General features: G+C 43.0%; 1 protein-coding gene across 3 annotated transcripts in view; it reads left to right on the forward strand.

The window, feature by feature from the left end:
- The window catches only part of MED13 (mediator complex subunit 13), a 197,714-nt gene that overhangs the window by 90,473 nt on the left and 84,120 nt on the right, over positions 1-23,121 (forward strand). For 2 of the 3 annotated variants that reach the window (XM_032216862.1, XM_032216863.1), the window contains exon 1: positions 19,001-19,065. The exons of the other annotated variant lie outside the window; for it this stretch is intronic. In XM_032216862.1, the coding sequence (XP_032072753.1) occupies positions 19,020-19,065 (46 nt within the window). In that variant the 5' untranslated portion in view covers positions 19,001-19,019. Of the gene's footprint in view, positions 1-19,000; positions 19,066-23,121 lie in introns of those variants that run through there. 3 annotated transcript variants of the gene reach the window in all.

A 23,121-nucleotide genomic window follows, 5' to 3' on the forward strand; every position in this document is an offset into this window, starting at 1 on the left:
AGTCTCCTCCTAGTGCGGTGTCCTTTTTCCTCTGCCGACCGGAAGTCTGGTTCCCACCACCACAGAGTCTCTTCCTAGCGCGGTGTCCTTTTTCCTCTACCTATCCTAACTGAAAGCCCTATCAATTGTGGAGCTGATCGGCGAAAGGGAGCCGCAGCAGAGGGATGAAAGCCACATGCAGCTCCACAGCCCTGACATAAACCTTTGTACTATTTCTGATCTCACTTTAAGAGCTCCTCTGTGTACTAACACCTTTTATGACCACAACTGAGCCTAACATTTATGTTGTTAAGTGAGACATTTGTTAGGTGACTTTTGCCTCATTTTACAACGGTTCTTGCAACAACTGTTGTTTAGTGAATCCCCCCAGCTCATAAGTTAATAACACTGGTTGTTAAATGAATCTGGCTTCCCTAGTGACTTTGCTTGTCAGACAGTCGCAAGAGCTGATCACATGACCCCGGGACACAGCAACCGTCATAAATATGAGGCAGTTGCCAAGTGCCTGAATTTTGATCACATGATCGTGGGGATGCTGCAAAGGTAGTAACTGCGAAACACATTCCTAAGTCACATTTTTCAGTGCTATTGTAACTTTGAAAGGTCACTAAATGAAATTTTGTAAGTCGAGGACTACCTGTAGTCTAAGTAGCAAGTAGTCCATGGTATGGATTAGTCCTGAAAGGCTATCACAGGATTCTCTATTCCCATGATGGCAAACCTATGGCACGCGTTGGCACATGGAGCCCTCTCTGTGGGCACACAAGTGGCGCCCAGCTCAGCTCCACCGCGCATGAGTGTGCACCTCCTGCCGGTCAGCTGATTTTGGGGTCTCTGTCACGCATGGGAGCTGCATGCATGCGTGTGAGGGTGTGTGTGTCCTGTGTGCATGCACGGGCTGCGGGGGGCATAGAGGGTGTGGTGCCCCCCCCGCGGCCTATTTTTGGTCCAGGAGGCTTTAGGGCATGCGCAGGGGGTGGCGGCACATGTGTGTGCCTGCTGCGCGCACACATTGCATTATGGGTGTTGGCAAAAAGGTTAGCCATCACTGCTATATTCCTTCTTTCTTACTGATTGGTGTCACACTGATCATTCCATGCAAACTTCCAAGATTCAGGAATGTTACTCTTTGACTCTTAGTAAAGCCTTGTTTGGGTCTCAGTGTGATTTATCTGGGCATAATAGACTTTTGTGGTGTATCTGGATAACAAAAGAAAGTTAATTGGTTTGAATGTTCTTTTACAAAGGCCAGATTAGGTCGTCTATTTATTTTTTATTTTTTAGTAAATCAAATGAAGATATCCCACGCTTCATAAAGGCCTGCAATCTTTTAACTAATTAAAAAAAATGTGATTAATTGCAGTAAACAGGATTTGAGCAGGCATGGGCAAGAACGTAATTCGTGAATCCCATCAAACCCTGCAATTGAGTTGAGTTCAGTTTGCACGAGCGTATAATTATTTTTCTCTAGCAGTCAAGTAAGAAATATAACGTACTGTGTAATTTCATTATTTTGAGAGCTCACTTAAATTACTTTTGGGGATCAATTCCTTTTCCATTCAAGTTAACCGTAGGGAATGAAGACATTTATGGCTTTCCCTTGTAATCAGATGAGCTCTTTCCCCTAGAAGAGTAAAAACTTCCTGAAGAAACTTAATTATTCAGAAAAAAAAAATTCTAGACTTCTCCAGTTGTTGAATTCTTCAGCCTGATTCTGCGTGGCAAAATCGTAGCATAATAATGTTTCTTCTTCTAGTCCATACATTTTATAATAAACACTGAAGAATGAATACTATCCCAAGATAGGGAGTTGGAGAAGCTTCTTTGATGAGAAGAAAAACATCTTCAAGAAAAACAGAAAGTCCAGTTGCATCTTGAAAAAGCACCCAAGATATTTTGTTGGTTTAAAATATGAACACACTGCTTTTGTGAAATCTACAACTGGTCTTCTTCTTTTTTTTCAGACTGCAAAAACAAACTTCACTTTAAAAGTAACTTGTTAACTGCGTTTTGCATAGAGAAGCAGAAATTCTCCTCTTTTTAGAATAACAGAGTTGGAAGGGACCTTGGAGGTCTTCTAGTTCAACCCCCTTCTTAGGCAGGACACCCTATTACAGTGATGGCAAACTTTTTTGGCTGCAGTGCCAAAAGAGGGGGAAGAACAGGGGGTGTCATGCGCCAGCATGCCTCACCCATTATGCTATGCACGCCCCACGCGTGCACATGTGCGATCAGCAACACACACACTGTTTTTGCCACGGTTTTTATGCCTCCCAAGCTCCAGAGACTTTCTAGGAGCCTGGGGAGGGCGAAAACAACCTCCCGGAACGCCCTCCGGAGGCCTCAGGTGCTTCCCTGAAGCTTCCAGAGGGCAAAAAATTTGGGAATGGTGATTTCCGGTTTCTCCGAAGGGCCAATTTTCGACCTCAGATGCCTCCCGAGGCTTCCCTGAAGGCTCCGAGTGTGAAAACTAGACTTATGGACAAACTTGAAGTCACTTCCGGTTTGCTCATAGGCCGCATTTTGCCTCCAGAGCCTTCAGGGAAGCCACCTGAAAGTCCCTGAAGGCTCTGGAAGTCAAAAATTGGCCCTACGGACAAACCGGAAATAACCATTCCCGAACGTCCGAGTTCCCCATAGGGCCATTTTCAACCTCCGGGCCTTCAGGCTTCCCTGAGGTCTCCAGAGGGCAATAAATGGCTTACGAGTAAACCAAAAGTGACTTCTGGTTTGTCTGTAGGGCCGTTTTTTTGCACTTTGGAGCTTCAGGGAAGCCTCCGGAAGGCAAAAAATGGCCTCAAAAGAAGGCCGAAGTCAGCTGGCCAGTGCGTGCATGCGCGCTTGCCAGCTGACAGGGCAACTCCTCGCATGCACTGACAAATGGCTCTGCATGCCACCTGTGGCACACGTGCCATAGGTTCGCCATCACGGCCCTATATCATTTCAGACAAATGGTTATCCAACATCTTTCAAAACTTTCAGTTTTGGAGCATTCACAACTTTTGGAGGCAAGTTGTTCCACTGATTAATTGTTCTAACTGTCAGGAAATTTCTCCTCAGTTCAGTTGCTTCTCTCCTTGATTAGTTTCCACCCATTGCTTCTTGCCCTGCCTTCAGGTGCTTTGGAGAATAGTTTGACTCCTCTTCTTTGTGGCAACCCCTGAGATTTGGAAGACTGCTATCATGTCTCCCCTAGTTCTTCTTTTCATTAAACTAGACATACCCAGTTCCTGCAACCGTTCCTTATATGTTTTAGCCTCCAGTCCCCTAATCCTCTTTGTTGCTCTTCTCTTCTCTTTTCTGTCTGAAAATGTCAGAGAGGGCCTTGTTGTGGATTGGCAAGGTTTCATATTCCAATTTCAAATTAATTTTCTTTATCAGTAAAATTGCTTAATAACATCAATTGCATCTCAGTTACAAAATGATTAAGCTTATCTTACTTTTAATTGTCTAGGGGTTTTCTGTATTGTTTCTTCAATAACAATTTGGCTGTAATTTTCCCAAGTATCTTTTTGTACGAAAGTAAATGGCCAAAATGGTTAAAACCTCATTGCCAATTACTTGACTTCTGAATTTCTTGTTTCTTATGCAGAGAAATTTGTCCCTGCCACAAGATCTGGTCTATTTTCATTTGCCTGTTAGCTACTCTACAGCTGCTTGGAACTGGCTGATAGCCAGTTTAAAATGAAGGCTGAATCTGTTTCTGAGCTAATGCTTAAAGATCTAGCACAGACTGACCCCGACACCGGGACACAAAATCTTGCACTGTATAATGGCTTCATTTGTTTGTTTGTTTTTTTGAAGCTCAGCACTGCCTTGATGGAAACGGTAAATTAATTGACAGGCGCACACAAAAAGTAGAATATGGGTACCAAACCCCTCGACTTCGTATCACAATTGAGCCCAAATTCTCTGTTGCTAACCAAGATAGTGAAGTGAGTTTTGCCCCATTTTAGGGCCTTTCTTGCCACAGTTGCTAAGTGAATAACTGTAGTGATTAAGTTAGTTTTGCGCTGGTTACGTCAATCTGGCTTCTCCACTGACTGCTTGCGGTGTCCCCATGGTCACGTGATTCCCCCTTTGCAGCCTTCTGACAAGCAAAGTCAACGGGAGATGCCAGATTCGCTTAACAACCGTGTTACCAACTTAACAGAAGCAGCGATTCACTTAACATCTGTGGCAGGAAAGGTCGTAAAGTGGAGCAAAACTCACTTAACCATTAGCAACAGATATTTAGGCTTCACTGTGGCCCTAAGTCCTAAGGACTCTCTGTACCCGAGTGTCTTTTAGGGAAACAAAAACAACATCAATTTCGTTGTATTTATTTTGTACAATGACAATAAAGACTATACTATAACAACCACCTTTTAGCTTCTATTGGGTCTTTACCAGCAGATCATGTGCAATGCTTCCCATCATTTGAGAGTGGGTGGGAATTGTTTTTACTTCGTTGTGAAGACTTGGCTTTTCTTCCATGCTTTTGTGTGTTGACGCTGCCAATGTTGTACAGCAGGGCTGTCAAACTCAATTTCATTGAGAGCTGCATCAGGGTTATCTTTGACCTGGGGGAGGGTGTGGCCAGGAGGGCATGGCCTCGATGTCACTGGTGGTGCCTGTGATGGCCTGAGCACCCTGCCAGCGAAAACGGGCTCCTGAGCTTTGTTTTCGGCTGCGATGGCCTCCTGCAACCCTCTGCCACAGAAAAGCCGTGTGCAGCCCTCCCAAGCTCTGTTTTTGCTGGCAGAGGCGCCATGGGCCAGTCCTTTGCTGTTTCCAGGGCGGCCCCATAAGCCAGATCTAAGCACCCCATGGGCTGGATCCGGCCCCCGGGCCTTGAGTTTGACACCCCTGTTGTACAACATTCATACCGTTCATTGAAATACGGTGAGAAGAAGATAGAAATAAATCCCTTGTCTGTCTCTGATTTGTCTTTTCTTTTAATACCAATTTTAACTCACTTAAGAATTTTCTTTTGTAAGCGTGGTAGCAATGTCTCAGCGTGTCCTTGAAACATCTTGGATAGATGCTTATAATGCAAGTGACAGGCGTTTATAAACATGTGCCTGGTTAATGAACTTGATTAGGGAGCTGTTGGAGGGAGAGTCATATTAGGCTAGTGTTTCTCAACTTTCGGACGGGTGCTACGGCTGGCTAGGACATCCTGGGAGTTGAAGTTCATCAACTCTCATTGTGTTACCCAGTTTTCGGGTAATGAACCATCTGCAGGAAAACAACCAAGCTCAGAGAGTGCCAAGGACCCCTCATTTCAACCCTGAGCTATAAATATTCTCCTTTATGGAAAGTCCATCTATCTTGAACTTGCCAAGGTTGAAAGCACTGTGCTAGTCTTGGTAGCCAAGATTCAGAAAATCTGGTAGCATTTTCTGAGATTATTTTATTCAAGGCATGAGCTGGTGTTCACTTCATTAGATGCTCACTTATCAGTTAACAATCGTAAAGTATTAAGAGCTTATTGTGTTTTTTAAACCCTTCTGAGATGACTTGAAACCTGTTTGATATGTAAACTCGTGCGGTTTCCCCTTCAGTTGTGCTGTCAAAAGTTCCTTTCTTCCAAAACTGCCCTTCGGAAATCTGTGTTGAAATGTCCTGGGAGATTAAAAATGCTGCTTTAACTCTGTTCCTATTTTGAATCTGATGTCGAACTGGTTAATGGTCTTGCACAACATCTGGGATGTTTGTCCTACATAGAATCTAGGGTGGCACTGCTGACAGATGATGGCAAGGATCACCTCAGATGGAGAGAATGTGAAAGTGCCTCTAGCTGTAGGTTACATGATTGGGACCTGGGATGGCACTATCGATGTAGATGTAGAGATGAAGTAGAGTAGCTGGGCCAGGGGTGGAAAACTATGGCCCTTTTATGACTTGTGGAATTCTGGGAGTTGAAGTCCACAAGTTATAAAGGAGCCATCATTCCCCACCTCTGAGCTAGGCGAAGGAGCTGGCTCTTGTGTCCTGTTGTTGCAAGAAAATTTGTGAGATTTGCTTCAGATTGTGTGGTTGTCCACATACAAGTATGGACCGAACAGGCAACCATCAGCATGGATGTCCAACCTTAGCAACTTTAAGATCTGTGGACTTCAACTCCCAGAACGCTGGCTGAGGAATTCTGGGAATTGAAGTCCCTAAGTCTTAAAGTTGCCATGGATGGACACCCCTTATAACAGGGGTGTCAAACTCGTCACCTTGTTGTCACGTGACATATCATGATTCCTCCCCTGCGCAAAACTGGGTGTGAGTGTGGTCGTGCATGATGCATCCGGCCCGTGGGCTGTGATTTGATACCCTGCCTTATATGAAATATTGGTTTGATTTATTTAATTTAATTTATTTAATCTTTTAGGCTGTTTCTCATATGAAAAAAAATGTTTGCCTGAATATTAAAATAAACTTAGTTCTCATTGGGTCCATTGCCAAAGCAATTTAGTCAGGGAATAGTTCCTTGGAGTATATAAATTTTAGTAATAAACCTTTTTTAAATTTTAGAAAATAGTTTTGACATGGTATTTACATTTATGTTGATGGCCCTCATTATCCTTTAGTCTTATTGTATGCAGCTTTGTATATTATGGATGACTAGCTGATAACCCGCCATTGCCCGGATATTTATTTATAGGGGGAAAATGTTAGGACCAAACATAATTTCTAATGTTGGATTTTCCCCCTTATCAGAGGAAGCCCCCTTGTGAAGTACTATGAAGCCATTACCATGGCAACTCCACTGCACTGTATAGTAGAAACCATTATACAGCAGTGCAGTAGAAGCCATTTTAAGGCACACCAAGCTGTATCTTAACAGAACACATACCCTGAGGTGTGTTAGGGGTGTCTTAGCCCTGCAGTATTTTTTTTCAGAGAGTAAGTTATCTATGTACCAATGTTGGGGAGGAACATGGGTCAGTTCTGGAATCTGGGGAAGACTCGGACGAGGGCTCTGCATCGGAGGCAGAGAGAGGGCCAGGGCCATCTGAGTGATATGTGCTGCCTCCGGAGTCTGACATCAGCGAGGCAGAGGAACAGGAAGAGCCTGTTCCCAGTGTGCACATGCACAGAGCTGCCAAAAGGCAAGAACAGTTAAGACATAAGAGGCGACTCGGGGGTAAGACTTGGAGATGATTGACCCCTCCCATAAGACATAAAATAGGAGAAAAGGCACTTGAGCCTTTGCAGGAAGCAATTTTGTTCTTCTGGTGGGTTCAATGAACTCTGAGAGTCCATTTGACTCTGTGCTCCGTTTGGCCTTGTAAAACTAATTGGCAATTAGGTCTCTGGCAGCCTTTCAAGGGAGCTAAAGGTGGGTGCTTATCAGCCTTATCCTGAAAGACTGTGGCAGACTTCTGTCGGACTCTTCACAGACTGTTTGTGACTCATTACACGGGCTGTGAATGAACATAATTCACAGCCGCTTAAATAAAAAGGGTTTTTGGGACTAAGCGTGTGATTTTTACTGTCTCAGGAAGCCTAGGTCAGAACAGACACTTCATTACCCAAACTAGGTAACATCTTCAGCCCTTGAGTGTTAACTACTTTAGTAATGAGTTGGGAAAAGGTGGACATGACTTAGTGACTAAACAATACCCACCTACATTAAGTCTGAGATTTCTGGTTCACAGTCTTAGCTGGCGATGCCACTAGTGTTTGTCAAACTGTGTGCAGTGATGCCCTAGGGCGCTGCAGTGACGTCACTCACTGTTTTGTTTATTACATAGTAAGGTAATCCCACTGTGCCCCTATGGGTTTGCTGTGGTGTCACAGTTTGGGAACCACAACATTAAACCCCGGTTTTCAGTGCTTCTGTTTCCCTTGGAACAACAGGGGAGAAGTTAGTTCCTGGGGTTGCGTTTGAGGATTGCCAGAATAACATCAAGCATCGCTATTGTTAGTTTACTTGCAATTTAATTGAATGGGAGAGAGTATGTTTCCGTGGGGTAATTTTTCTTTTGTTTTGTTTTCTGAAATACTCATTAGTAATTAAAGATCATGGAACACAAATTAATTTTAAACAGTCCTGCCAAATATATTTTCCCTTAAGTGTTTTTAGAGTCCTCCCCCCCCCTTTTTTTTGAGGCCTCTTTTTCACTAATGTTGTTCTGATTTCATCGTATTTTGAATCTAAAGACTGAATTGCCAATTTAGATAGCCAGATTCCTTTTCTCGATTATAACTTCAGGCTATTCAGATCTGAAAGCCCAGTACGTTTCTTCAAATGTTGCTGAGAAATAATTTGGTGAAAGATGTGAGCGCTGCAAGATAGTGGAGATCCTAATTCTGAAGGATATGCGGCTTCTTCACATTCATTTTGCTATTCTCCTTTTGTACCATATTCCAAACTGGATTTTTGTTTTTAATCAAATGAGTTTTGGAAAGAAAGAAAGTCCTGATCATCTCCTGCTTTGATAACAATGTTAAACACACTTATTAATATGTAGTGTTTGCATTAATATGGAGGAGCAATGTGCAAGTCTAGGCAGGATCTGAGTCCTTTTTGTGTTATCTTACACAAAGTTCTTACAGCCATTCCTTTAGTGACTATTCAAGTTACAACGGCACTGAAAAAAGTGACTTATGACCATTTTTCACATGACTGTTGCAGAATCCCCTGGGTCATGTGATTAAAATTCAGGTGCTTGGCAGCTGGCATGTATTTATGATAGTTGCAGTGTGGTGTGTGTGTGTGTGTGTGTGTCCTGTGATCCATTTTGTGACTTCCCGATGAGCAAAGACAAAGGGGGAGAAAAGATTCCGTTAACAACTATGGTGCTGACTTCACAACTGCAACGATTCATTTAACAACTATGACAAGAAAGGTCGTTAAAATGGGACAAAACTGGCTTAACAAATATCCTGCTTAGGAACAGAAACTTTGGCCTCAATTGGGGTCACAAATCAAGGACTACTTATATCACTTTAAAAAAAATCTTAATACCTACACTGGCAGTACAAAGTTTAATACCGAGAGCCGAGGTGGCGCAGTGATTAGAGTGCAGCACTGCAGGCTACTTCAGCTGACTGCAGTTCTGCAGTTCGACTGTTCAATCTCACCGGCTCAAGGTTGACTCAGCCTTCCATCCTTCCGAGGTGGGTAAAATGAGGACCCAGATTGTTGTTGGGGCAATATGCTGACTCTGTAAACTGCTTAGAGAGGGCTGAAAGCCCTATGAAGCGGTATATAAGTCTGCTATTGCTATTGCTATTGCTACTGCCACCATAGGGGACCCACAAATCTTATTGCTGTACTGGTGGTCCTCAGCTTACAACCATAATTGAGCCCAAAATTTCTGTTGCTAAGTGAGACATTTGTTAAGTGAGTTTTGTCCCTTTTTTACAACTTCTTTTATCACAGTTGTTAAGTGAACCACTGCGGTTATTAAATTAGTTATATAGTAATTAAGTGAATCCTTTGCTTGTCAGAAGATGGCAAGAGGTGATCACATGACTCTGGAACGTTGCAACCAGAAGTAGTATTCAGCTGGTTCGGACTGGTTCGCCCGACCCAGTAGTGGAAATTGCAGGTGGGCCCGCCCACCCCCACCCCCGGCTCTATGCCGTCCTATTTAGGCACTTTCTAAAGCCGTGCACATCTGTGCAAGCCGCACGCGGGATCAAAGCGCATGCCCGGAAGGCCCAGTGCATGCGTGGACGGGACACGCACGCTCAAATTTGCAATCCAGTAGGGAGAGTAAGTGAATACCACCCCTGACTGCAACCGTCATAAATATGAGTCACTTGCCAAGCGTCTGAATTTTTATCGTGACCATGGGGATGCTTGCAACAGTTGTCAGTGTGAAAAGCAACCATAAGTCAGGTTTTTCAATGCCGCTGTAACTTTGAATGGTCACTAAAGGAACTGCTGTAACTCGAGGACTACCCACACTATAGTTTCTGATCAGCCACTTTAGACTGTGATTTGTTAAATGGTAGCCTCTTAAGAGTCTGCTCTCAACTCACACATAATGGGTGCTTTAAGTCAGGTTGATAATTTTTTTAAGAGGCGCCCCTTTAAAAAAAATAAATGGCCAGCAACCTTCTTAGCATGGCGAACCTATGGCACGAGGAGCCACATCTAAGGGCATGCGAGGCGATACCCTATGTCAACTCCAGCGCACTGGCCAGCTGATTTTTGGCCTTCCAGAGGGTGGGGGGGAGGCCATTTTTGCCCTCTGCGGGCTTTAGGAAAGCCTCTGGTACTTGTGGATGGCGAAAAACGAGCCCAACGGGCCAACAGGAAGTTCGGAAACCAACTTCCGGTAGGCCTTTTGGGCTGTTTTTTGCCCTCCCAGGTTCCGGAGGTTTTCCTGAAGCCTGGGGAAGGTGAAAAATGGCCCAAGGGGCCTATCGGAAGTCCGGAGGCTTCAGTGAGGCCTATGCGTGGGGTATAGCGTGGGGTGTGTAGTTGTGTGTGCATGCGTGGGGGGGGGGCATTGCATTATGGGTGTGGATGCCCTTTTGGCACCAGAGCTGAAAACGTTCACCATCGCTGCCCTAGGGGCTAATTAACTTTTATTGTCTTCTGTTTCTTCTTTAGTGAGCACTTGTCTTGCTCGTTCACCTTCTTCTTGCACGGGGACAGCAACGTTTGCACCAGCGTGGAAATAAACCAGCATCAACCTGTGTACTTCCTGAGTGAAGACCATCTCACCCTCGCCCAGCAGGTCCAACAGTCCTTTTCAGGTAGGGTTTGTTTACCTGACTATGAAAATGGAATCCTTCTTTTCCCAAGCTTTTAAATAAAATATTGCGTAGGGGATGGGGGGAAACGCAAGAGATGATCATACATTGGGAGACACAGGATGAGTTTCAGATTTTGTCCTCCATGACTTCTGTGCTTTGTTTGACATTTTGCTTAATTCTTTTCATCTTGTCCAAGAAATTATCCATCATAGTAAACTTAAGCAGATGACGGTGGTTTGGGACTAAGTGTGCTTGTTTGCAGGTTATGTTTTATAGATACTTTGCATTCACACATGCTATAATATATAGGATGCTGTGTTGTTTGTTTTATTTCTGTATCCTATTTTCTTCTGGAGGTAAAGTAATAAAAATCTGATATACCATAAATTGTGCAATAAAACATATAATCTTAAAAAAATCATTGTAAAAGAATAACAATCTGGACAGTTCTAAAGATTGCTAACCCTTGAAAATAGACATCATATAAGGAAATATATGAGCAAGGTTGTCAGCGTTCCAAATATCTGCAGAATTAAATCAGAGTCTAACGCAATAGTATCCTTAAAGTTCCAATTTAATAAGGTCAGACATGTGGCACATCGTGGAAAATCCCAATTCTAAAGCTTCCTGGGATTCCACCAGTTGGAAGTTCATGATCTTATCCCCACACCTATAAATCCATGGTCCAATCTTCTTCAGCCACGCTGGCAGTTCCACCCATCTAGTTCCGGTCAGAGGTGCGGAGACAAAAGATGACCTGGGGCTTCTATAAAAGATGAAAACAACACATTCCACCATTCTACTCCTTTCTATTCTCCGCCCCCAATTACTACAGCTAATGAAACAGCACAGTGAAATAATAGAAGTGTGGCAGGCCAAAGATTCTAAAAGGAACATAACTACAGGCCTGGCAAAAATTTTCTTTAACAGTTGCCTAATGAAAACCCTTAGGGTGAGTTGTACTTATAAAGGAGAATATTTGTAGCTCAAGGTGAAATGAGGGGCCCTGGGTGGTCTTTGAGCTTTTTTTTTTTTAACAGACGTTTCATTACCGATCTAGATTACATCATCAGTGCTAACAAGGGAGTGGTGTTTTTCAAACTGATGATGTTACCTAGTTTGGTAATGAAATGTTTGCACGAAAACAGTCAAGCTCAAGAGCACCAAGGACCCAACACCACCACCACCCCCGTTGTACTTCCCTCAGCAAGGAATTTCATACTGGGGTGCTTTCCTTAAGCTGGCCCTGCTGGTATAGTATAGTCCTTCATTGTCATTGTACAAAAATAAATACAACAAAATTGGTTGTTATGAACCAAAATGGACTTTTGGGGGTTCAAGCAGTTGATTTTAATGCTGGGATGTGGGGTTTAGATGGAATTGAGGGAAGCAGTCTTTTTAAATGTTAAATCGGGGCAGGTTAAATCGGAGCCCATAGGTCATAGGCAGAAATTTAGTGCTCCATGACTTGGTGTTTATCATTCAAGACTGGTGTTGCCCTCTGCAGCTTAACTGGGGTCTACACTAGTTGCAGTTTCTAGACAGTTTCTAAATTTAGCTCTACACAGAATGTGCTGCACAAATTATTTAGACATTGACCCGGAGGCTTCCCAGTTCACTTAAAGGTGCCAGTAGTGTATCAGTCAAGGTGGGCATGGCTCCTCTTTGTGACTGGTTGGCTGGGCTTGTAGCAATACTGTATTGGTAGTCCTTGGTTTATGATGGTCCTATTGCTATTGCTATCTGTATTTGGCTTGGGACCCTGGGGCTCTGGTGGCTATAAAGCCCTGTAAAGCAGTATATAAGTCTAAGTGCTATTGCTATTGCTATTAATAACTGCAATGATTCACTTCACTGTGGCAAGAAAAGTCATACATGGACAAAATTCACTTAACTGTCTCGCGTAGCAACAGAAATTTTGGGCTGAATTGTCGTAAGTCAAGGATTACCTGTACATCCTGTTCTTATCTCATCCAGAATAGGCCACTGTCCCAATTCCCAAGCCCGAGAACAACCTGTGCTCAATACATTTAATCGTTTCTGGATAGATTTGAATTCCTTGGCTCTCCATTCAGCCTGCAACTGTCTCCAGGCAATTGGTCAAGCACCTACACATTCCAGTAGGAAGAGAGATAATGTAATCCACATACTGATGACACAGCAGTGCAGATCACTGGATCACCACGCTTGCTGACTTAATATAAACAGGAAAGAGAGAGAAAGAATAGAATTCTGTGGAATTCCACAAGGCAAAAAAAAACCCCAGAAGTTGAACAGAAATCTCCCAGTAACCGTGGCAGGTTTGCAGACAGGAATGAAACAAACATCAGAAAAACAGAGCTGGAGGGACCTTGGAGGTCTTCTAGTCCAGCGGTCACCAACTGGTGGTCCATGGAGCACTGGTGGTCCATAAGAAAATTTTGGTGTTCCACAGAAAAGTTATTTGCATTTTTATATCACACTAAATCAGGGGTCCTCAAACTATGAACCCTGGGCTGAATACGTGCAATGAACGCTTGTGTTGCTGCAGAGAGTCTCTCCTTCGGGGTCTTTTTGTGCGGGTCGGAGGGGGGCAGAAATTCCAACTTGGGGGTCTGCTTATCCTCCTGGTGGGGGGCTTTGGGCGAAGGCTGGAGGGAAGCAACACTAGTGGCGAAGAGCCGGAGGCCTTGTTCCAGTGATACTGCATCATAATCTGGAACTGGCTGACTATCTCAGCCTGCTGAGCCTCTGGGCTCTGGTACCTGGCCTTGCACTCCCGCAGGCCTTCCCTCTCCTTGGAAAGCCTATACCCATAGTCCTCAGTGAGGTGCTTCTGCTGAGCCTCCTTCTTGGTCAGATCCAATTTGAACTGAGCCAGCTGTTGTGCCAACTCTTTCTCGTGGTGGCTGCTTAGCTCCAGCAACTGCTTCCTATTGGGGCCCTTAGGAGCTGGGTTGGGCAGGCAAGGAGTGCTGAGTAGAGGCTGGCAAGGCACCCCTCGACGTGAGTAACATTGAGTTGGCCATGTCCACCCCAGTCACATGACCACCTTTCCACGCCCACCAGCTGGTCATTAGGCAGATCATATTAGTGGTCCACGGAATTTAAAATCATGAATTTATTTAGTGGTCCCTGAGGTGCAAAAGGTTGGTGACCCCTGTTTTAGTTCAACCCTCCCCCTCACAAATGAGACCACTGCATTGGTTTCCCTGCAAACCCCCCCCCCCCAACTCAGCGATTTCATTAATAGAACTAGGATAATCAAAAGAAACACTCCCTGTCTTTCTCCAACTAAAAATTCACCAGTTAAGACGATCAAAGATGTTTGCGTGCTAAGTCCAGATTTGAAACAAGACTGGCTGAAGAATAGGCTTCTTACTACAGAAGTCCTGGATTTACAACCACTGGTTTAGTGACCATTCAAAGTTAACGATGACAATGGAAACAGTTACTTATGACAACTGTTGCAGCATTCCCAGGGCCATGTGATCAAAACTCAGATGCTTCATCAGCTTGGATTTGACAAAGAAAATGTTTATGATGAATTGAGACAGTTCGGCCGGTTCGAATCCCTAGCACCGCATAACGCAGTGAGCTCCCGTTACTTGTCCCAGCTTCTACCAACCTAGCAGTTCGAAAGCACGTAAAAATGCAAGTAGAAAAATAGGGACCACCTTTGGTGGGAAGGTAACAGTGTTTCCGTGCATCTTCAGTGTTTAGTCATGCCGGCCACATGACCACGGAGATGTCTTCGGACAGCGCTGGCTCTTCGGGTTTGAAATGGAGATGAGCACGCCCCCTAGAGTCGGGAACGACTAGCACATATGAGCGAGGGGAACCTTTACCTAGTATGATTTACCTTGATGGTTTATTTAGTATCCTATGACTATCACAAAGTGTTATATCTTATGATTCTTGATGAATGTATTTTTTTATGTACACTGAGAGCTTATGCACCGAACACAAATTCCTTGTGTGTCCAATCACATTCGGCCAGTAAAGAATTCTTATTCTTATTTCCTGGACTCGATGCAGTGATAGGTCTTTCTTAAATTAGTATTGTATCAACATGGAGCATACCTTGACTTTTGGGTTGGTTGGTTTGGATTTCACCATTAAGTGACTGGTTGTGGGGGCCAGTTACACCTTTGCCATGATCTGCTGAAGTTTGATCTTACAACAGGTGCCTCCCTCTCTGTGTGGGTGGGTACCCCCATTAAGATAGTCCACCCAGAGATTTAGGTAATCTGATGGATTCTTAAACGCCGTGGGAAAGTTTTCAGGTAAGGTTGCAGTCTTGGCGACCTGTGGAATAAAGCAAGAAAAGGGGCCATTAAGGTGCTTTTCTGAGGAATGTTTTGCATTCACATTCTTAGCGTGTGAGTGATGTAAGAGTTAGCCAGAAAACACTGGACCTGCTTCAGAATGTATAATCATTTCCCTGTCTTTAAGAAAATATTTCTCCCGAGGCGCACACATTCATCTTCTTGGTCCTAGGTTCTTTTTTTTTTGGCTATTAATGTATACTCTACAATTGTTCACCCCGTTTTCACTGTGAAACAGAAATCCCTTGCCTTTAATTTATAATTTTCAGATCAGTACACCTTGCTTTAGCATACCGTCTGTCTTATTTCAATCAAATCATTTAGGATCTCCTCCAAGTACAATGCATCGTCGAAAAATTCTATAATTCAAGCCCTTAACACGCTTGTGCATTTTCTTTAAAAGCAACGGGGATAAAATAAACTTTATTTGCTCACATCCGTAAGCTTCTCAGTGAGCCAGGTGCAACATTTGGATTGAAAAGGCCTTGCGCCCTCACTTCTCTGAGCCAGATTTAGAGCCCCTGTTCATTTCCTCAAGACCAGCAAGATCAAATCCAGCCCGGGTAACCAAACCAGGGCACGCATCGCTCAACTCCATAGGACCTGCCTCAAGGCCAGAGTCTCAATCGGGAAGGAATCTGAGTGACTTTATCCACGAGGTGTCTAACATATTTCTCACCATTTCACTGGCTCCCAATTTGCTTCCAGGCACAATTCAAGGTGCTGGCTGTTCAATATAAAGCCCTAGAGGAGAATATTTGTAGCAGGGTTGAACTGTGAGGCCCCTTGATGGTCTTTGAGCTTGCTGGTTTTCTTGCAGACGTTTCATTGCCCAACTAAGTAATATCACCAGTGCTATAGGGAGTGCTATATTTATTTTATATAAGTAGAGAGCAACCCCACTCCCTTCTAGCACTGATGAGGTTACCTAGTCTCCTCGTGATTGGCCCAAAGTCACCATCTGGCTTTCATGGCGAAGACGGAATTAGAACTCATCATTGGAACTCACAATTCTAGGCTGCATAAACAGAGTGATAGAAGAAGATCCTGTGCAGTGTTAATACCCACTTTATAAGGCCTTGGTAAGGCCACACTTGGAATACTGCATCCAGTTTTGGTCGCCATGATGTAAAAAAGATGCTGAGACTCTAGAAAGAGTTCAGAGAAGAGCAACAAAGAGGATTAGGGGACTGGAGGCTAAAACATATGAAGAACAGTTGCAGGAACTGAGTTTGTCCAGTTTAATGAAAAGAAGGACTAGGAGAGACATGATAGCAGCGTTCCAATATCTCAGGGGCTTCCACAAAGAAGAGGGCCTGAGCAAAGCACCTGAGGGTAGAACAAGAAGCAATGAGTGGAAACTAATCAAGGAGAGAAGCACCTAGGAACTAAGGAGAAATTTCCTGACAGTGAGAACAAACAAAGTGGAACAACTTACCTCCAGAAGTTGTGAATTTTCCAACACTGGAAGTTTTAAGAAGATGTTGGATAGCCATTTATCTGAAGTGGTGCAGGGTTTCCTGCCTGAGCAGAGGATTGGACTAGAAGACCTCCAAGGTCCCTTCCAACTCTGTTATTCTATATTCTATTTCCTGGTGATTGGCCCGGAGTTATCCAGCCAGATTTCATGACTGAAGTGGGACTAGAACTCACCTTCTCCTGGTGATTAGCCCAGAGTCACCCAGCCAGCTTTGATGGCTAAGGTGGGACTTGAACTCTCCATGTCTCCTGTTTTCTGTCTTGTGCTTTAACCACTAGACCAAACTGGCTCTTCATACTAAGCCTTTGTTAGCCACCCCAGAGTACCATTAATGGGATGAGGAGTGGCCACATAAAACAAAATAAGTAAAATGATAATGTTTTTGTTTGTTTGTTGAGAATCTTGAATATTGCTATTGAATTTACATTAACAGCCAGATGTCAGTAAATTGGGGCTCGGTCTATTTTTAAAATAATTTTGAACATATTTTTGACCAGTTCTTCTGTGTTCAGGTAAAAAATAAATGTGTTCAGCAACTTTTCCACTATATCTGTGTGAAGTGTTCTAACTAATGAAATGTATCTTTCCTAACATGGTTATATACTTTCAGAGACCATCCTTTTATTATTAGGTTCTCCTTCATTTAGGGGAAAAAATGAACTCTGACTTTAGAGCATCCTGTAGTGTTGACCTTCAGTATATTGTTCTTGTTTTTATTTTATTTTAAATTACCATGTGGTATACCAGAATATTGTTTCCATTCTTGATATATTTTAATGAGTTTCTGTGTCAGATGTTCAGAAGGATTAATTTCTAGCTGTTGTTATGGAACATGATTCTTATATAACATACTGTTTTAGTACACATACATTTTAATGAGGGACAATAAGTCCTCGTCCTGAAATTGCCAGTATCAGTAGCTCTTTATTGAAATTCAGTTTTCCTTCTAATACAAATAGGACATTCCAGTTATTAATTCCTGAGAATCTTTTTATATTAGTTTCGGATCTTGTCAGAGTTAAGCGATTATCGATAATATTAAACCATAATTTAGAGTTAACTAGTAGACACTAGTCTTCTTGTCCTATTCTTTCTTTGCCTAATATTAAAAAATGGTTTCAATCTCTTTTTTTTGTCTGAAATTAGAAAGTTGCATAAATAATGATTTGTTGCTCACAAATTATAGTTGCATTTGCAGATAAACTCAGACTGATTTAAAAAACAATCCGAATGTTCATGAAAAGGTTAAATAGAGTGAGTCCCGTTTACAATTTTGAGACCAGGGGAAGTGACATCTCTAATAGATGGGACAATTCTCCTAAGTAGTCCTTGACTTCCCAACATTCATTTAGTGACCGTTTAAAAATCACAATCGCTGAAAAAAAACATCCTTACGGCAAGTCCTTGCACTTGCAACTGGTCCTCCTACGTATGACTATTACAGCATCCTGATGGTCACGTGATCCCAATTTGGGCATTTACAGCATGTATAGCTAATCCACAACTTAACAACAGTTCATTTAGTGATTGGTTTGAAGTTACAACGGCACTGAAAAAAAAGTGACTTAACGGCCATTTTTCACACTTGCAAACCGTTGCCGCCTCCCAATGGTCACATGATCAAAAATCAGAGGCTTGGCAACTGACTCCTATTTATGGACGGTTGCAGTGTTCTGAAGTCACGTGATCACCACTTGCGACCTTCTGACAAGCAGAGTCAAGAGGGAAGCCCGATTCCCTTAACAACCATGTTCCTAACTTAACAATTTCAGTGGTTCACTTAACAACCATAGCAGGAAAGTTAGTAAAATAAGGCAAAACTCACTTTAACAACTGTCTCAATTAGCAACAGAAAGTTTGGGCTCGTTTTTGTTGTAAGTCAGGGACTACCTGTCCCAACCTTTGCAGGTCTCTAATTCTCTTAAACGGCTTGTGAAAAGTGGCGATGGGACCTACATTATTATCAAACTCTGTTCAATTTTCGAGGCAATGACGTTAGTCAAAGAGAGAACTGGCTCTACACCCAGTATCTTTTGCAATCACGTAATTATACTGACATTTTTATCCTGTCCTCTTTTGCAGCCTTAGTAATGTTACTCCTTTGTATAAATATTCTAAAAGGGAACGTTCACTCTTAAGCCTCTCTCCGGTGCTCAACTTTAGCTGCTGAAAGCCATTTTAATAAGAATTGTGTGCAGCCCTTCGGGGAAAATACCATTTGGCATGCCTCCAAAAATAGATATTTCGGTGAGACAGTCCCGAGGAAGTTTTCATTGGAGAGAACCATCATGATTCCATCAGCAGTCTTTGGATATACGATCCGAGGTTAATGATTGCTGCTCTAATGTGAGATATTTTTTTCTTTTCTTCTGTCGTTCTAACCTCTAGTTATTCTGAGTCCATTTGGATTAAATGGTACACTCACGGGCAGTCGTTCAAGCTGTCGGACTCCGCTACGAAGAAGCTGATTGGCGAATGGAAGCAGTTCTATCCAATCACGTCCAACTTGAAAGAGGGGACTGGAAGAAAAGCAGGAGGAGATGGATTGGGAAGATGACTCTCTAGCTGCTGTGGAGGTCCTTGTTGGTATGGCCTTTTAAAAATGTTTCCCCAAAAATGAATGTGTATTTGAATACCGTGTTTCCCCGAAAATACAACCTACCCCAAAAGCAAGTCCTAGCTTGATTTTTTACACTTCTTCCCAAAATAAGCCATGCCCCCCCCCCAAAATAAGCCCTAATTAAGACCCCTGCCCACTCCAGGGTGCATGGGTAAAATTTAAGCTAGGGCGCGGATGGGTTGTGTGTGGAGTTGCTCTACTACTTACCTTTGGAGAGTTGCAGCCAGGCCTCTCAAACCCCGACATCTGCCTTGCCGACCCATTTCTTCTGCAGCCAGCAAGGCTTTCCTAAAGGCCTCTGCAGTCGATAACAGAGCCCTGGATCGATCTGGAGCTCTGTTATCGGCTACAGAGGCCTTCAGGAAAGCCTTGCTGGCCTCAGACGAAGTTGCTGAAGGCCTCCTACGGCGAAGAGGAGGTCGGGGACGATGCGCACAAGTGAGTTGAGTCGGTGGATGATGACATTCTCCCCCCCCCCCCCCAATAAAAAAGACGGTGTCTTTTTTGGCAGCAAAAAAAAAAGAAGACAGGGTCTTATTTTCAGGGAAACATGATAGTAGCCTATAGTCCTAAACTTACAACAGTTCTTTAGTGACTGTTTGACGTTACAACGGAACTGAAGAATTACTTTATAACCTTTTTTCGCAATTACAACTGCTTGTAGCATCCCGATGATCATGTGATCAAAATCCAGGGGCTTGGCAACTGACTCATATTTATGACGGTTGCAGTCTCCTGAGGTCACACAATCCCCGAGTGCGGCCTTCCGACAAGCAAAGTCAGTGCAGAAGGCAGATTCACTCCCCCACCTTGTTACTAACTTAACAACTGCAGGTTGATTCACTTAACAACTGTGGCTACAAAGGTCGTTAAATGGGGTAAAACCCACTCCACAAATGTCTCACTTAGCAAGGGAAAGTTTGGACTCAATTGTGGTTGTAAGTTGAGGACTTAACCTGTAGTTATAAAACAATGAACATCATTTCAGGATGGTTTATAGAAGCGTCAAATGTCCTTCCACGGGTTAGCAAATTATCGTAGTCTGCGTTTGCGAAAGTTAATGATGCTTAAGGTCAATGGGGATTTTTGCAGCAATTAAGTTGGTTATGAAGCAAAGGTATTGATTCAGAAATATGCTTCTCAGTACATGTAATCCTCTGCCTACGACTGCAATGGAGCTTTCCCATAATGGGTGTTAAGCCATGACATCTATAAAGCCTATTATAATCAAACGACAGGATCCAATTTTAAGGCTTTTTCGTGGCCTTCGTTAGATGAATGCAGTGATCGTAAAGTGAACCCCCTCAGTCATAAAGTGAATCCATTGTTTTCCATGTGGCGTTTTTGCTGAAAACTGGAAGAAAATGCCAACCATGGGGCACTGGGGGCCGTTGCTACTGCCATCAGAATTTTGGAACCGGGTTTTGGGGGTCTATTCTAACTATAAATGGTCGCTAAGTGGCCAGTCATAAGTCAAGGATTACCTGTAACTTCAACAGAGGAGTTACAGAGGTCTATCCAGAAAAGTACAGGAGTTTTCCATTAAAAAAAATATCAATTACATATTCCTGTATTCTGAAGCAGAAACCTTCTTGTAAATAGCTGTTGGGAGACTCGCAATCCATCATGGCAGCCTTGTTGTGAGGACACACAACATGCTGTTACCTACCTACCTCTTCTCTGGAGCTATCTTAGTTAAGAATTGTGTCATAAACACACTGATTTAAGAGCTGTTAATTGCCTACTGAAAATAGCAGTTATTTTGTCCCTGCCTGCTTACTTGCATGGATATATAATTCATGAAAGCTTGTGCAATAATAAATTAATTACACACCACATTACTCTTTGTTGTATAAATAAATCCCTGGGCTCTGAGATTATATTATGTTTTTAATTTTAACTGGAATTAGAATTGCTTTAAAGGTAGTATTAGGAGAACTTAAAGGCTTTGCCAGGAAAGAGCACAATAAGAATGAGGCGCAAACTGTAAAATAGAAAGCAATATAATAGATTTGTGCAAATTAAGGTAGGTCTAAAATAGCCATTCAGACAAGTCGTTTAGGAAGGGAACTTGATGTTGGTTGAGTCTAGTTATGGAATGTAAAACAAACTGTTCACACAGACCAGTGATGGCGAACCTTTTAGGCACAAGGTGCCCAAACCAGAAAACACACGCATGCATGCACCAGAAACCCGACTACCAGCTGGCCATTGCTCATGTGTGCCTCGCCAACAGAGCGGGCTCTGCGTTCTACTTCTGGCACGCATGCCACCGGTTCGGCATCGTGGATATAGACGATTCAAAATTTTGTTTGCTAATATAAATATAGGAAGAACGATGAACTCTAAAAGATGATCAGTATTTTAATTTCATTTTTACAGTTAAACATTATTTAATCCTAATTTTGGCTATTTGATTTCACCATTAGGACAATAAAAATTTGTTCATTGGCACTTTCAGAAAAAACACATTATTGGAAATTTAAGACCGCAAGAATTATTAAAATTTAGATATACAGGTACGCCTTGTGTTACCACCTCAGTTGAGGCCAAATTTTCCATTGGTAAGCAAGGCAGTGGTTAAGTGAGTCCTATCCAATTTAACAATACCCCGCCCCCGGTGATGACATTGTGGTCCCCCTCAGGAGTCCACGGACCACAAGTTGAGAACCACTGGTATGTAACATATTGCTTTGCAGTATATTTGTTTACAGTCTGAGTAAACAAAACCATATTTAGCACATACAGGTAAGCCTCAACTTACAACTACTCATTTAGGGAAGGTTTGAAGTTACAATGACTCTGAAAAAAGGGAGTTGTGACCATTTTTCACATTTACGACCATTGCTGCATCCCCACGGTCACATGATCAAAATTCAGATGTTTGGCAACTGGCATGTATTTACGATGGTCGCAGTTTCCCGGGGTCACGCGATCCCCTTTTGCAATCTTCCGACAAGCAAAATCAAGGGGGGGGGATCTAGATTCACTTAATAACCGTGTTACTAACTTAACCACTACAGCGATTCACTTAAGAACAGTTGTGGCAAAAAAGGTGGTAACTTTCCTATTCGGCAACGGAAATCTTCCGTTCAATTGTTGGTTGTAAGTCAAGGACTTCCTGAATTAGGTTAAGGTAAAGGTTCCCCTTGTACATACATACTAGTTGTTCACGACTCTAGGGGGCAGTGCTTATCAAAGCCGAAGAGCCAGTGCTGTCGAAAGATGCTGTGGCCATCCCACCAAAGGTGGTTCCTATTTTTCTACTTGCATTTTTTATGTGCTTTCTAACTGCTAGGTTGGTAGAAGCTGGGACAAGTAACGGGAGCTCACTCCGTTACGCGGTGCTAGGGATTCGAACCGCCGACCTGCCTATGTTTCTGATCGACAAGCTCAGCGTCTTAGCTACTGAGCCGCCGCGTCCCTTTTTGTATTAGGTTCGAAAGGTCCAAGTAGAAATAATTTTAAAAAATACCAAAAGCTTGGATTTTAGTTGACAGTCATTTTGCCCCCCAAGCTTGTTTCAATTTAGTTTCTGAACGTTTCATTACCAGACTAGGTAACGTCATCAGCTGGTCTCATCCTATTCTCCTTAGCTTATAAATGTCTTGTGTGATCCGTTGGTCGTTTGGTTGGTGGTTGATTTGGAGCTCTATTTAAATTCTGAGCAGCTGATTTCTAAATAGAGTCAAACATTCACTCACTCTTTTAAGGTTCTTGGGAGTGGAACATTATCCAGGAGAAGTTGAACCCTTTATAGCTTTCTGAGTTTGCAGAGGGGTGGGGGAACATGATAGAAACAGGATGTAAGTAATTTAAGGAAGTCCTCGTTTAGCTTTGATTAACTATCAAGATGCACTTGTCTGAAGTCTTGCCTCGAATAATCTTCCCGCTCTTTGGATGTCAGGAACAGTCGTCACCCACACCGGGCTTGCTTGGCACAATGCGACTTTTCAAAAAAAAAAAAGATGACATTGAGATGGATTAAAATTTAAGTAGCTTGGCACAGGAGAGTGGCATTA

Source organism: Thamnophis elegans, chromosome 4 (genome assembly GCF_009769535.1).
Source record: "Thamnophis elegans isolate rThaEle1 chromosome 4, rThaEle1.pri, whole genome shotgun sequence".
NCBI lineage: Eukaryota > Metazoa > Chordata > Lepidosauria > Squamata > Colubridae > Thamnophis > Thamnophis elegans.